The following is a 14,302-nucleotide window of genomic DNA, read 5'->3' as shown; positions in this document are numbered from 1 at the left end:
CCAGATACTGAATTCCCATCAGATAGGCAAGATTTGCTCCCATGATATTAAAATGTCATGTTGGACCACACAATTATCACAAATAAAAATACTAATAATAATATCAATGATAATATAGTAATATTTACAACCTCTTACCTCTATATAATTTTTATTCAAATGACTTTTCAGATCTTGTTTCATTTTGAGCTCACCAAAACACTAATAAGGATGTTCATTTGACTTAACAGTAGCACCGTCATTTTCAAATAAATAAGGTACCCAAGGCGTTAGTTTACTTGATTTGCTCAACCACAGAGCTTGTTAGGAGCGAAATGAACCAGGACCAGAAGCCCAGTGTCTTGAATTCCAAGTCATCATAGTTCTACTAGAATTTGAAGAAATCAGAGAAGCTAATTAGTCTAAAGTTTTTGATATGACTTGAATCACTGTGGAATAGTTACTTAAAAAACTTCAATGTTGGAGCAAAACTCATTGTCACAGGTAGGTATCAGAAGAACATAATTTTTTTCAAGGTAATGGAAGGTAAGAAATAATTAAATAGGAATTATATTTACTAAAAATGGGAATGTGGATGGGAATTAGATGTAGAGATTTAGGAGAGATTTTACAACAAATTCACATAGTAAGGGAGAGCATAGACAACACTGTACAAATATTATAAAAAATTTGGCTTCGTGTCTGTGTGGACTTCTATAAAGGGCTACTGTATAATGTACATAATCATCATGAAAGTATTTGGCCCAGGGTTGAAGTTTGTCATTACAGGTAAGTTTTATGAGTTAACATGTCTCCTTTCCTGATGCTGAAGGGGTATTTCCAAAGAAAGTGGGCTTTGGAGTCAGGCTGACCTCGAACTTCCGATCCACCACTAACTATGTATATGAACATGGACGTTATTCTCTGGACTCAGTCTCCTAATCTATAAAATAGTATAAAAGTATTATCCAGCAGGGGTTATATGAGAATTAAATGCGACAGTGTGACGAAGTATTTAGCACGTTGTCTAATGCATCAGTATTCCTGTCTGGATAAGCCCGTGAACAGAGGAGCCAGGCGGGCTACAGTCCATGGGGTTGCAAAGAGTTGGACACGACTGAGCACCGTACGTTTTGTTGGCTAACACGTCATACATGTTGGATAGGTGTTTATTCAAATGTAAAGGGAAAATTGCATCCAAGAGGCAGAGTGTTGGTAGCCTAACTGTTGATGAATTGAAATTCTTCAGGGGATGCAGCTGTACTATTAACAAATGGAAAGTTATCTTATGGTTCCCTCACACACATAAAATTGAATTGGAAGGTATCTGTTTCTCTTTAGCAGACTTTGGTACACGGCACGAAAAAATGAGATTAAAATATGTTTTTTTTTATATGTCCTATTGTTGTATGTGCTTTAAATCTTAATCCTTTAATTTAATTGATATCATTTCTAACAACAACATTTATTGGCTCTAAAATATATAACCAGTAAGCTTGGGCTTCATGCTCATATTTATCAGAAAAAAGTTTTAATTTATAAAGAAAATGATCAAGAAGTGAAGTCAATTAAATATAGATAGAAATCTCATGAATTAAAAATTCTTATTTAAGTGTGAAAGAGCTTCAATTATTTAGTTTGTAAAAGAAAAATGAGAGGGGGTAAAAAGAGGGAAGACCTAAATCACTATCAACAAAGTATATGGTTGGAGAAATACAGTCTCTTGCTTTTACAATGTGTAAAATACCACTTGTACTAAAAGCAAGATGTATAAAATTAAAATAGCACAGTACAACCCAACTTTATTTACAACATGAGTGAAAAATCAACCCTGTCTGCTTACTGATTTAGAAGAAAAACCAGGAACTTTGCTGCACAGGCAGAAGTTCCCAAGAATTGTCTTTTCTTCTCAGATGAGAAGTCCAATTTCTCCCTTCTTAAGATATTTCCCCCGAAGGACTCTCCCAGTGGTCCAGTGGCTAAGACTCCACCTTCCAATGCAGGTGGCACAGGTTCCATCCCTAGTCAGGATATATACTTCATGCAGCTGGTGGAAAAAAAGAAAACTGGCAGTAAAGCAGTTTAGCAGCCTTAGGGGGCAAATTCAAATTATAGGGAAAACACTGAGAGCCAGAATATTGTGTATTATTACTCAAGCTAAAATTTCAGATGAAATTCCAAAATAAAATATGCTGTTGTGAACATTTTCTGAATTTGGAAAAATTCTAAGTAGATTACTTGATAAGTTTAGTATAAGAGCCTTTCTGAAAATACATTTTTTTTACATGAAAGTATAGTTAGTTCACAATGTTGGGTTATTTACAGGTGTACAGCAAAGTGATTCAGTTTTTTTTGTGTGTGTATTATTTTTCAGATTCTTTTCCATTAAAGGTTATTACAAGATATTTAATATACTTCTCTGTTCTACATAGTAGGTTCTTATTGTTTATCTATTTTATATACAGTAGTGTGTATCTGCTAATCCCAAATTAGGAGTTTGGGATTAATAATACATTTTTAATAGAAGTTTTGGAAGTACCATTATACAATCAAGGCACTTTAAATAACATGCTGCTCTACTCCAAAATCTGGAGTGGTTCAGGTATAAAATTGAGAGGTCATATAAAATTAGAAATAAAGAGAATTTCCTCACTTCAGAATCGGGCATGGGATCCACATCTGGAGCTCAAAGTTCAACTTCACAGTACACGTGTCAAGTACACATGGGTGTTGATTCCCATCCTCAAAAGTAACTATATTGCTTTGTAAAACCAATAAATTTTCTCTGGGTATTTATTTTTATGATTCATTCCAGAATCAGTTAAATGAAGAGTGAGATTCCACAGAGTTGCAGAATATGAGAATGTGTTATTTGGACAAAGAGAGCATAAATTGCAAAATACAGGATGGGAAAGGGAAGTAGTTTACAAACTAGCAAAGATTTTCACCAATACAGAAACCATCATACCCAATTGCCCCCATCGCCCCTAATCCCACCACCCACCCATCTACTTCAAAACAGGCTCCAGTATTATAGAACAAAAGAGATTTTTAAAGATCAATGGGGACTTCCCTGGCAGTCCAGTGATTGGGACTCCACATTTCCACTGTAGGAAGCATGGATTCAATCAATAAACATGTTCATGAATGTTGGAAGTCTTGATGTGGGGTATTTATATGGGATATTTAAAAGTCATAATCCCATGGACAGAGGAGACTGGCAGGCTATAGTCATTAGGTCATAAAGAGTCAGACACGACTGAAGCGACTTGGCATGCACACAAGATGCACTCCATCTCTGCATATGGAGAAAAAGTGAAGGTCAAGTTATAATCCAGCTCTGCTACTTAACAGCTGTGACTTTGGGCAAGTTCCATGAAGTCTTGAACTTCTTTTGCCATTAAAAATAGAACACTACTATGCACCTAGGGACAGGGCAGTGGCACCCCACTCCAGTACCCTTGCCTGGAAAATCCCAGGGACGGAGAAGCCTGGTAGGCTGCAATCCATGGGGTCTCGAAGAGTTGGACACGACTGAGCGAGTTCACTTTCACTTTTCACTTTCATGCATTGGAGAAGGAAATGGCAATCCACTCCAGCGTTCTTGCCTGGAGAATCCCAGGGACCGGGGAGCCTGGTGGGCTGCCGGTCTATGGGGTCACGCAGAGTCAGACACAACTGAAGCGACTTAGCAGCAGCAGCAGCAGCAAGCACCTAACAACGTACTGTGGATGAAAGGCCATAGTGAGCAGTAGCCTTCTGTTCTTTTACTACTCACTAGGTTTTTCCAAGCCACAACATGTTGGTATTTCTTTAACCATTCTTTTTCATTACTATTCCATATTCCCCTACAGAGAGAAACCTCGAGGCAGACACTTCCCCCAAGCCCACTGTTTTTCTTCCTTCAATTGCTGAAATCAACCATGATAATGCTGGAACATATCTTTGTCTCCTGGAGAAATTTTTCCCTGATGTTATTACAGTTTCTTGGAGAGCAAAAAATGACAAAAGAGCTCTGCCATCCCAGCAGGGAAATACCATGAAGACCAAGGACACATACATGAAGTTAAGCTGGCTGACCGTGACCGAAAACTCCATGGATAAACAACATGTATGTGTTGTCAAACACAAGAAAAATATAGGAGGAATTGATCAAGAGATTATTTTTCCTTCAATAAAAGAAGGTAAGTGAATATAAATGTAAATATAACCTCCCAAAACACTGTTTTTCAAAGGCAATACCCACCTTTCCGGCTAAGTGTTAATGAAAAACAAACAAATATGTCTTGATAAAATGATGTTTCATTTAATGGTAGCTATCTCCCCATACGATTAAAATAGGATAGGCCTTGAAACATAGAAAAGAAAAAATTTTACTTCTCTCACCCTCAGTTTCATTTTCCAAAATATTAAGATCATATGATGTTTAAGTGTTAGAGTTGTTGTATGGATTAAATGAAACAACATATGTGAAAGCATCGAGCAACTAAGCACACAACAGATCTTCACTGTTGGGGATCTTGGTTGGTCAGGAAATAACAACACTTCTACATCTTTCAGGAATATCCTTCAGCAGGCAAAGTCATTCTCAATTCAGTTCTCCTTTACAATTCCAAAGCAATGAGTTATTAAATGACAAAATGGTCTTTGTATAAGGGAGCCAAATTGCAGCTCAGCAAAAAGAATAATTTGACCAGGTGGTTTTTTAAGGGCTTAGGTTTTTGAAATTTGTATTTTACATACCACTATAAGATAAAATTGTAATCAAAGATTGGGTGATGTTAAAGTGTACAAACTTACTCCCATTACACAATGAATGCATTTCTTGCTATTAGAAAAGGTTTTTCAAGATAGTTTTATTGCAGCCCTAGCACATGCCAGGTCTGGAGGGATGTACGGATGGACACACTGGGGTGAATTACTGCCCAAGGAGGATGCATTAGTCAAGAGAATATACACTTTCCTTGATGACTTAGGGTCACTTGTGATCCAGGCATGACATCTCAAAGCAGCCCCCGTGAGCAGATGCTGGACATGTCCATGCAGTGTGGGCAGAGAGCTGGGATGTGCCTCGGCCCTGACAGTGGTCCTGTAATTCACTGGACTCAGGATTTAATGTCCTGCATGTTCACCTAACAGACCAAAGTCTCCAAAGCGCCCATCAGAAGGAGTCATTTTGTTCTTTTCCCTGTGGCTAGGAAACCTTTTTCAGAGAAGGCAATGGCACCCCACTCCAGTACTCCTGCCTGGAAAATCCCATGGATAGAGGAGCTTGGTAGGCTGCAGTCCGTGGGGTTGCTAAGAGTCAGACACGACTGAACGACTTCACTTTCACTTTTCACTTTCATGCATTGGAGAAGAAAATGGCAACCCACTCCAGTGTTCTTGCCTGGAAAATCCCAGGGACGGGGGAGCCTTTTGGGCTGACGTCCATGGGATCGGACATGACTGAAGCGACTTCACAGGAGCAGCAGCAGGAAACCTTTTTAAAGCCGTGGGAACCAAGCACATAAAACGTGCATAGATGTTTGCTATGCCCCAGTCTGAATTTCTGAAGTAAGTCTTTATCTTCTCTGATTCTTAGTTTATCCAATGATCAAATCAGGTTTGAACACTTGTCTTGGTTTTGTCCTGGGGCTGCAATGAAGAACAAATGAAATAACATCAGAGAAAACACTTGCTTTCCAAAATATGACATGGCTGTACCTATTCATATATTCATCAAATCCATTTATATCCTCTTCTAAAACTAATTAAAAATAAAATTACAAAAATAGCTCTAAATTTTAATTTTTATTCTAATAGAACAGAAGCAAATTTGCAGTTTAATGTAATCGTGGCTTTAAGAGTCCTACTTAAGGACACTAAAAGTACTAGGTTTTAGTACTTTTTTCTTGTAATGAGAAAAAAATAAGTATATAAGTTTCATTGTGACAGTTACCATATTAGAGAGATATTCCAGTTCATAATGTGTTTTACCTGAACACAATTCTGAAACAAATGCATTCCAAGGGTTTCTAATGGCTGTAAAGCTAATGATGGCATTTCAGTTAATGTTATTCTATAGCAAACTTCCAATGCTGTTTCTTAAAATTGTTTTGTTTTTGATAAAAGCTAAGAATATAACATGAAGTACATATTAATGAAATGATTTTACAGAGAAATAAATCTAATCTGGTCCTAGTTTTTGACCAACCTTCACTGAGAAAGAGAACTTAAACACATAGAGTTGATTATAAAACTTTAATACTTCATTGTTTCTGCCTCAACCAATGCATGTTAATAAGAGGTTTGTTTATCTTTTAGTGAATAAAGTCATTGTAAGGGAATATATGTATATTACACATACATATATATTGCAATATACTGCTGCTGCTGCTGCTGAGTCGCTTCAGTCGTGTCCGACTCTGTGCAACCACATAGACGGCAGCCCACCAGGCTCCCCTGTCCCTGGGATTCTCCAGGCAAGAATACTGGAGTGGGTTGCCATTTCCTTCTCCAATGCATGAAGGTGAAAAGTGAAAGTGAAGTAGCTCAGTCGTGTCCGACTCTGAGCAACCCCATGGACTGCAGCCTACTGGGCTCCTCCATCCACGGGATTTTCCAGGCAGGAGTACTGGAGTGGGGTGCCATCACCTTCTCTGATTGCAATATACACACACGTATAAACATATGTGCATGTGTGCGAAGTCGCTTCAGTCGTGTCCAAATCTTTGCAACCCCATGGACTGTAGCCCACCGGACTTCTCTGTCCATGGGATTCTCCAGGCAAGACTATCAGAATGGGTTGCTGTGCCCTCCTCCAGGGGATCTTCCTGACCCAGGCACCAAACCTGTGTCTCCTGTGACTACTGCCTTGCAGGTGGATTCTTTACTGCTGAAACATACTCACAGTGTCAAATAATGGGCACAGATAATTCATTAATACTTGTTCTCATTTCTTGTAGTTGTCACCTCACTTGTCCCTACTACTGAGCCTCCTACTACTGAGCCTCCAAATGATTGTTTGACTGATGAAAGCAGTAAGTTTTTGTACAGATTTATCTTTATGTCATGTTTTAGTTTTTCTTTCTTTCTGTTGAACTTCTCTGTTGTAAAGTGGAAAAGACCAATTATCTGAAATTGTGGGGCTCATTATTGTTATAGTTTTACTGATCATCTCTACTGTCATCTGTCAATAGATTATATACATATGTGTATGTATATATTCACAGACACCATATTATACATAATATGCACTGACTGTAAAATAATGAGTGTGGACAGTTGATTAATACTTGCTTCCTTTGCTTTTATAAGTTACAGATACTGGTTCTAAAAAAGCTTGTCTGAAAGATGGAAGTGGTAAGTTTTGCTTATGTTTGCCTTTAAGACATCCTATAGCACTTTTTTCCTTCCTGATCAATTACCTTTCTAAAAAATGTTATCTATTTATTTTTAAATGTAACAAAGATGAATATTTTGAATGATGCAATTCAAAAAACAAGTACAATTCAAAAAAAATGATACCAAAAAACAGGTACAATTCACAAAGAAATAGACATCATAAACAGACACCTAACAACAAAGAAACAAAGATACCTAAAGCAAAAATCAGGAGAAATATAAGGGAAAAGAAAAAAACATATAATCATAATGAGACATATTGACATTTCTCGGAGAATATTTTATCAAAGCACAGAAAAAATAAAAATGGGAGCATCTTGAATGATGTCATTAATAATTTAAATATAATAGATTTCTATTTATATTAATTTATCTTAATCTTATATCCTATACAAATATATTTAACATTTTGTATCTCATACATTGTTATTAGATATCCACAGGCCATTTAGAAAAACTGACAAAGATAAACATTCAGTTCAGTTCAGTCGCTCAGTCGTGTCCGACTCTTCGAGACCCCATGAATCGCAGCACGCCAGGCCTCCCTGTCCATCACCAACTCCCGGAGTTCACTGAGACTCACGTCCATCAAGTCAGTGAGGCCATCCAGCCATCTCATCCTCTGTCGTCCCCTTCTCCTCCTGCCCCCAATCCCTCCCAGCATCAGAGTCTTTTCCAATGAGTCAACTCTTCACATGAGGTGGCCAAAGTACTGGAGTTTCAGCTTCAGCATCATTCCCTCCAAAGAAATCCCAGGGCTGATCTTCTTCAGAATGGACTGGTTTGATCTCCTTGCAGTCCAAGGGACTCTCAAGAGTCTTCTCCAACACCACAGTCCAAAAGCATCAATTCTTCGGCACTCAGCCTTCTTCACAGTTCAACTCTCACATTCATACATGACCACAGGAAAAACCATAGCCTTGACTAGACAGACCTTCGTTGGCAAAGCAATGTCTCTGCTTTTGAATATACTATCTAGGTTGGTCATAACTTTCCTTCCAAGGAGTAAGCATCTTTTAATTTCATGGCTGCAGTCACCATCTGCAGTGATTTTGGAGCCCAGAAAAATAAAGTCTGACACTGTTTCCACTGTTTCCCCATCTATTTCCCATGAAGTGATGGGACCGGATGCCACGATCTTTGTTTTCTGAATGTTGAGCTTTAAGCCAACTTTTTCACTAAACATTACCAAATTTCTAAAAATAGAATTTTTTTGTCAATCACTTATACACATATATTACTTTTGAAATTATTTTTTGTTATAGGTTTTTACAAGATAGTGACTATAGCTCCTTGTGCTAAATAGTAAACATTTGTTTCTTTTTGCATATCTACTTTTTTTTAATTAGAAATCTAGCATCCTATTCAAACTAAGTCAAACAAATGAAATCAAAATGTCATAATTCAGATTGGCTGGGCAGATGAAAACATGTGCATGTATGCACTCCCATTTACCATGTCACTCTGCTTGACCCCCCAAACTGTATGTAATTGTTTTATATCGTTAGGTTAATCATGTTCCCATTATGGCTTGCTATTGTAATTCTCTTTTACTTTTTGTTTGGCTATTGATTGTGAAAACTCATAAGCATCTTTCACTATTGTGATTATGAAATGGCAACCCACTCCAGGGTTCTTGCCTGGAAAATCCTATGGACGGAGGAACATGGCAAGCTATACAGTCCATGGGGTCGCAAAGAGTCAGACATGACTGAGTGACTAACACTAACATTAACTAGTACTCACTTAATACCGTTGATTCATGACTGGTCAACAGAAAAATAATAGAATTCTATATCACCAAAACTACCATTTAATAAAAAAACCTGTAAACACTTTTTAAAATCCAGATGTGTATTAGAATTAACTTGGAATTTTTTGAAAAATACAAATGCCCAGGTATTGCTTTTTTTTTCGCCAGAGCTCCAGATATGTTTCTAATAAGCAACCATGTTTAAAAGCAACTGGACTATATGAGAATCTTTTACTTTTATCTAGTTTGTTTCACTTTTTCTATTTCATATTCGGTGCTCCCGTTTCATTTAGTTTATGTTTTCCAATTTCTCCATCTCTTTTTTTTTTTGATGTTCTTTATCAAGCCTTTGTCAAGCATATTAGAAAAGTTATTGTATACATATATATATATATATATATATATAATATATATATATTTTAGAAAGCATGAGTCGGACATGACTGAGCGACTTCACTTCCACTTTTCACTTTCATGCATTGGAGAAGGAAATGGCAACCCACTCCAGTGTTCTTGCCTGGAGAATCCAGGGACAGGGGAGCCTGGTGGGCTGCCGTCTCTGGGGTTGCACAGAGTCGGACATGACTGAAGAGACTTAGCAGCAGCAGCAGAAAGCATGAATTTTTACCTGATCAATTACCTCTTGAACTTCCTTGGTTAATGTTAAGAAAAAGTCAATTATTCCTGAAACTGTGGTGTTCATACATTTAATCAGAGTATCTCTCCTGTCTGTGTTAGCAGATCTTCTATTATATATACATGCATATTAACGCACACAGAGTTAATCACATTTGTGCCACTGTCTAATAATATATATGAATGACTGACAATACAATTGATTAATACCTGCTCTCCTTTCTTCTAGATACTAATTCTACAAAGGCATGTCTGGAAGGTGAAAGCAGTAAGTTTTGTCTTTGTCTGCCTTTGTGTCATGTTACAGCATTTTTTCCCTCTGGATAAACTTAACTTTTGGACTTCCTTGATATAAGGTAGAAAAAACAAAATGTCTGGATATTGCAGAATAGACTGTATATTTTAAGTAAATCCATTGTTCCTGAAGAGTCATCTTAACACATTAAACGCTGGTTTTGGTGTAAGATGACTCTAAATGAGAGGATGAACTGATAGGCTCCAAATTATTTCAACAGTGGGCTTTACCCAGTTGTGTAGATTTTGTTTGTAATAATTGCAGAAACTTGATATCAAGTTGCTTCTAGATTGTTTTTGAGTTTTAGCCCTTGCTGGTAACTAATACATGAACTGACACTTGCTGAGAGCTTGATATACATAAGGTGTTGTGCTGGATCTTATGTGCATATTTTTTTTCTTCATCATAACACTCCTATGAGGTGGTGCAACATTTTCCCATAATTTTTCAATGAGGGCCATTAGCCAAAATTACTTAAATCCCTTGTACCAAGCTCCATAGCTAGATATGAGGATTCAACAAAGGCCATCTGAATCCATGGTTCAGACACTTCCTCAGTTCTCTATTCCATCTCTAAGATATAGAGCAAGAATCCTAAAACTGAGACCCTGAGACAGGGTGGACCCATGGGCAGGGTATAAGTGCGTGGATTTCCAATTATCCCAGACAGCACTTTAACCCCAGTTCTTTTATTATTAGTTGCACGAAGGTGGGTACATTACTTCTATTTCTGGGCAATAGTGCCCTCTTCTGCCAACTGGGAACAGTTGCACCCAACTCAGTTATTACAGAGATAAGGTCACCTATGTGGAATGTCTCCCACAGGGTATCCATTTAGCTGGCACAGGATGAGTACTAGTTGGTGGCCCCTTCTCCCTGCATGAAGGGTCTCAGTAAATTTAGAAGAGCTGGCAATGGTCCTGCTGATCCCTCCTCCGTTCCCAGTGTGTCAGGGGGCCTGGAACTCAGCTAACATCTGACCTGACTCAGGGCCATGAGTTATGAGCATGTCCCCTCCTGAGATCCTTTCCACACCACATACTAGTGATTCTGGAGTTCTGACTCCATGAAGGTAAAGCATAGAAAAGGGAAACATACAGGAAAAAACTCAGCCTTGTAGTCCATTGAGTAGCAAGTCAGGCCCAGTATCATTGTTAATTGCTTCTTGACATCATATATTTCTGGCAAAACTTCGAAGGAGAGTAAGTGCAATTATCCTAGAACATCACGGGCACGAGGTTAGACATCTAAGAAAGACAGGTGACTGAGGCATGAGCTCCTAAGGTTTCGGGGATTTTGACTAACCACTCTCTTCCATTTTGTACAAAGTTCTCTTTACTAAAGCCTTCCACCCACCTCACTGTGTCACAACCAGATTTCCCTGGTTGATCCCCTTCATAGGAATCTCATTGGTGCACAACATGTAATGGCTCAGATGCTTCCACATCAGCAATTCAACTTGCTGTTTATGCTTAACTTTGATGTCTAGGATATTTATTGGACATGGAAATGCAGGACTACAGAGCAGCTAAGAATACCTTCTTCAGATTCAGGTTGCTGGGATTGAAATGTGATTTCTGGTGCTTTCTAAATGTGTGACACCAAGCAAATTATTTCTCTCTGTCCTTAGTTTACTGGTAAAAGGGGTTGAAAATGATAATCTCATAGGTTATTTGAAAACTTAACTAAGATTAGAATCTTGCATGCAAAGCTCTCAGAATAAGTGTTTGACATTTGGTTAGGGGTTAACAAACGTCACCTCTTATTGTTACTCAGAGATGTGATGGCACAAAAAATGCAAAATGCTACTTATCATAGATATTTTTCCCATTTGGACTCATTCTTTAAAAACACAACCTTGCTTTTTAATATTTGGGAAGGTTCTGTTGAATTTAGTTGAGGTCGTTGATTGACTTGAATTGTCAACTAGATTCTGAGTTGTTCTGGTGGTGGTGGTGCTCATGGTGGTTGCATCTGTTTTCTTTGGGTTTGGGGTGCCACTTCTTTGCAGATCACCAGAAATAAATCATTGTGACCACTTCCGTGAATATGTCCTCTCCTCTCAAAAGAACACTTGAAACTAACCAAAATGACTTCTCCTAGGTACCCTGCAGCTGCAGCTCATGAACACCTCTGCAGCCTATTACACCTACCTCTTACTCCTCCTCCTGAGCACAGTCTACTTTGCTGTCATCATTTCCTGTGTGTTTAGGAGAACAGGCGTCTGCTGTGACAGGAAGATCTCGTAATGGGGGGGCTACCGAGAGATCAACTTTCCTTCATCCTCTACAGTCCCAGAAAGTCTCTGCTTGCTTTTTGGTTTGGGTTATCTCAGTTCAGATGTGTATTTATCTATGATGTCATAATTGTCCCACCCCCAAGTCCTTTCAACTCCTGAGCGCACACAGTGGGCAGCTCCCTGTCTCCTCCCTCAGCACCTCCACCCAGACCACGACCCTGACCCTCCCTGTCACACACCCTGGAGAAGTCAGCTTTGCTGCTCGAATTCTGTACTTAGATTTTCGTAACATGAACAATAAATACAAAAGAATCACAAGCCCCCTTTTGTCTGTGTACTTTAATTTCATGAAATCTAACCAAGGTGAGAAACAGCATGATAACCAGGCTATCAAATTCAGCGCTGATGTAATAATGGTCAACACCACATTTCTAGGTCTTTCACTGAGATGGTGGTTATGCTGCTTTCTCTGGGGCACCGGCTGCAAGACAACCAGTGGAGCGGGTCCAACAGGAGCCAAACAAAGGTGCCCGTGTTCCTTCTCTTTCAGAGTCACCAGAGGCAGACTCATTGGGTTGGGGCATTCGGATAGTGACAGTATAACACCCAGCATGACCTGCACTGTGTGTGCTCAGATCTGTGCTAGGGTCTCACAAGCCTGACTCCAGGTCCTCGTGTTAACCCCTGATGAGACCTGCGCCAACACCAGAGGAGCATCGGGTGCAGGATGAAGCATGCACTGTGGCCGTCGAGGGCCTGGGTTTGAACCCTGGGTCTGTATTAGCACTTGTGTGATCTCAGACAGCTCTTCGAGCTCTCTGTGTCATCATTTCCTCATCTGTGTAATGAAGTTACAGAGCCCTGTCTCCTGGAGTGTGAGGATTAGATGAGTCCATGATGCCTGGTCCATGCAAGTTCTCAACATTAATATCTACTGTCAGTAGTTCCTAAGCTACTGTAGGAACAATAGATTCCACACATACACAAATGCACTGAGATTCATTTCTAAGCTTACTTCCCTGCAAAGAAATCAGATGTAGATGGAACAGAGACTCCGTTTCTACTGTTCATCAGGTAATCCCATTAATCATTTAAGAACCCCTGGAAGAAGCAACAGTTAGAGTTCACAGTTTATAGGTTGGAGAGGTTAATTTGTCTGTTCACGGTCACTATTTTGTAAATAAGAGTCATTCAGGTTTTTCTGAACCTGGAGCTCACATTTTGTAATCTAGCATCACATGGCTTTCCCTTGGTTCACTTTCTGCTGAGAACAAACAAACTACTACAGGACAAAACAAACACTGCTTCTTTACTAAAGGCTTCCTCCAAGGATTCGGAGAGAATTTTCTTAAGAATTTGTGATTGTATCTGTCTTTTTCTTACGTATATACTCTGGTTTCCACATATCTACTCCCGTGGTTGTCAACATGGTGGAAATCCTGCCTTATTCTATGTGTGTGGTTTTACAACTTCTTTTTCTTTTCTGCTGAAATATTTGTTCATGTCTTTCAACCATTTTTCCTATTGAGTAATAATACGAATAAACAGGACACTCATTATATGTGTTTCTGTGTATTTCTGTAAGTACAGACATAGAACAAAAAGTTAAATTCATGGTAGAAGGAAGGAAAAATAAGGGATGTTCTATTTCCTCTAATGAATTCCTTTAAAGGAAATTTTTTATGTATTAGAATTGAAACACTGTCTTATTTAAAATTGGAAAAGCTTATTGTTTGTTTCTTTGTGTATAATCGGCTTCAGTGTGTATGAAACAAGTTCTTAGGCAATTAAACAAAGGTTCCCATTTGAAAACAAAAAGAGACCAACCAGATAAACAATGGTGGTTTAGTTGCTGAGTTTTGTCCAACTCTTGAGACCCCATGGACCATAGCCTGCCAGGCTCCTCTGTCCATGGGATTCTCCAGGCAGGAATCCTGGAGTGGGTTGCTATTTCCTTCTCCATGGAATCTTCCCACCCCAGGAATCGAACATGGGTCTCCTGCATCGCAGGCAG

The 14,302-nt window shown here is 38.8% G+C and overlaps 1 gene segment (V, D, J or C); it reads left to right on the top strand.

Moving 5' to 3' along the window:
• LOC781951 (T-cell receptor gamma chain C region C7.5-like) overlaps nt 1-12,608 on the top strand; it is a 32,462-nt gene extending 19,854 nt beyond the window's left edge. Inside the window, 5 exon segments of the C gene segment in view lie at nt 3,834-4,163; nt 6,927-7,001; nt 7,279-7,323; nt 9,984-10,022; nt 12,153-12,608. Coding sequence covers nt 3,834-4,163; nt 6,927-7,001; nt 7,279-7,323; nt 9,984-10,022; nt 12,153-12,298 — 635 coding nt within the window.
• Nucleotides 12,609-14,302: the final 1,694 nt, after the last annotated feature.

The sequence above is a fragment of the Bos taurus genome, chromosome 4, assembly GCF_002263795.3.
Source record: "Bos taurus isolate L1 Dominette 01449 registration number 42190680 breed Hereford chromosome 4, ARS-UCD2.0, whole genome shotgun sequence".
NCBI lineage: Eukaryota > Metazoa > Chordata > Mammalia > Artiodactyla > Bovidae > Bos > Bos taurus.
This window is presented reverse-complemented; position numbering and strand designations above follow the sequence as displayed.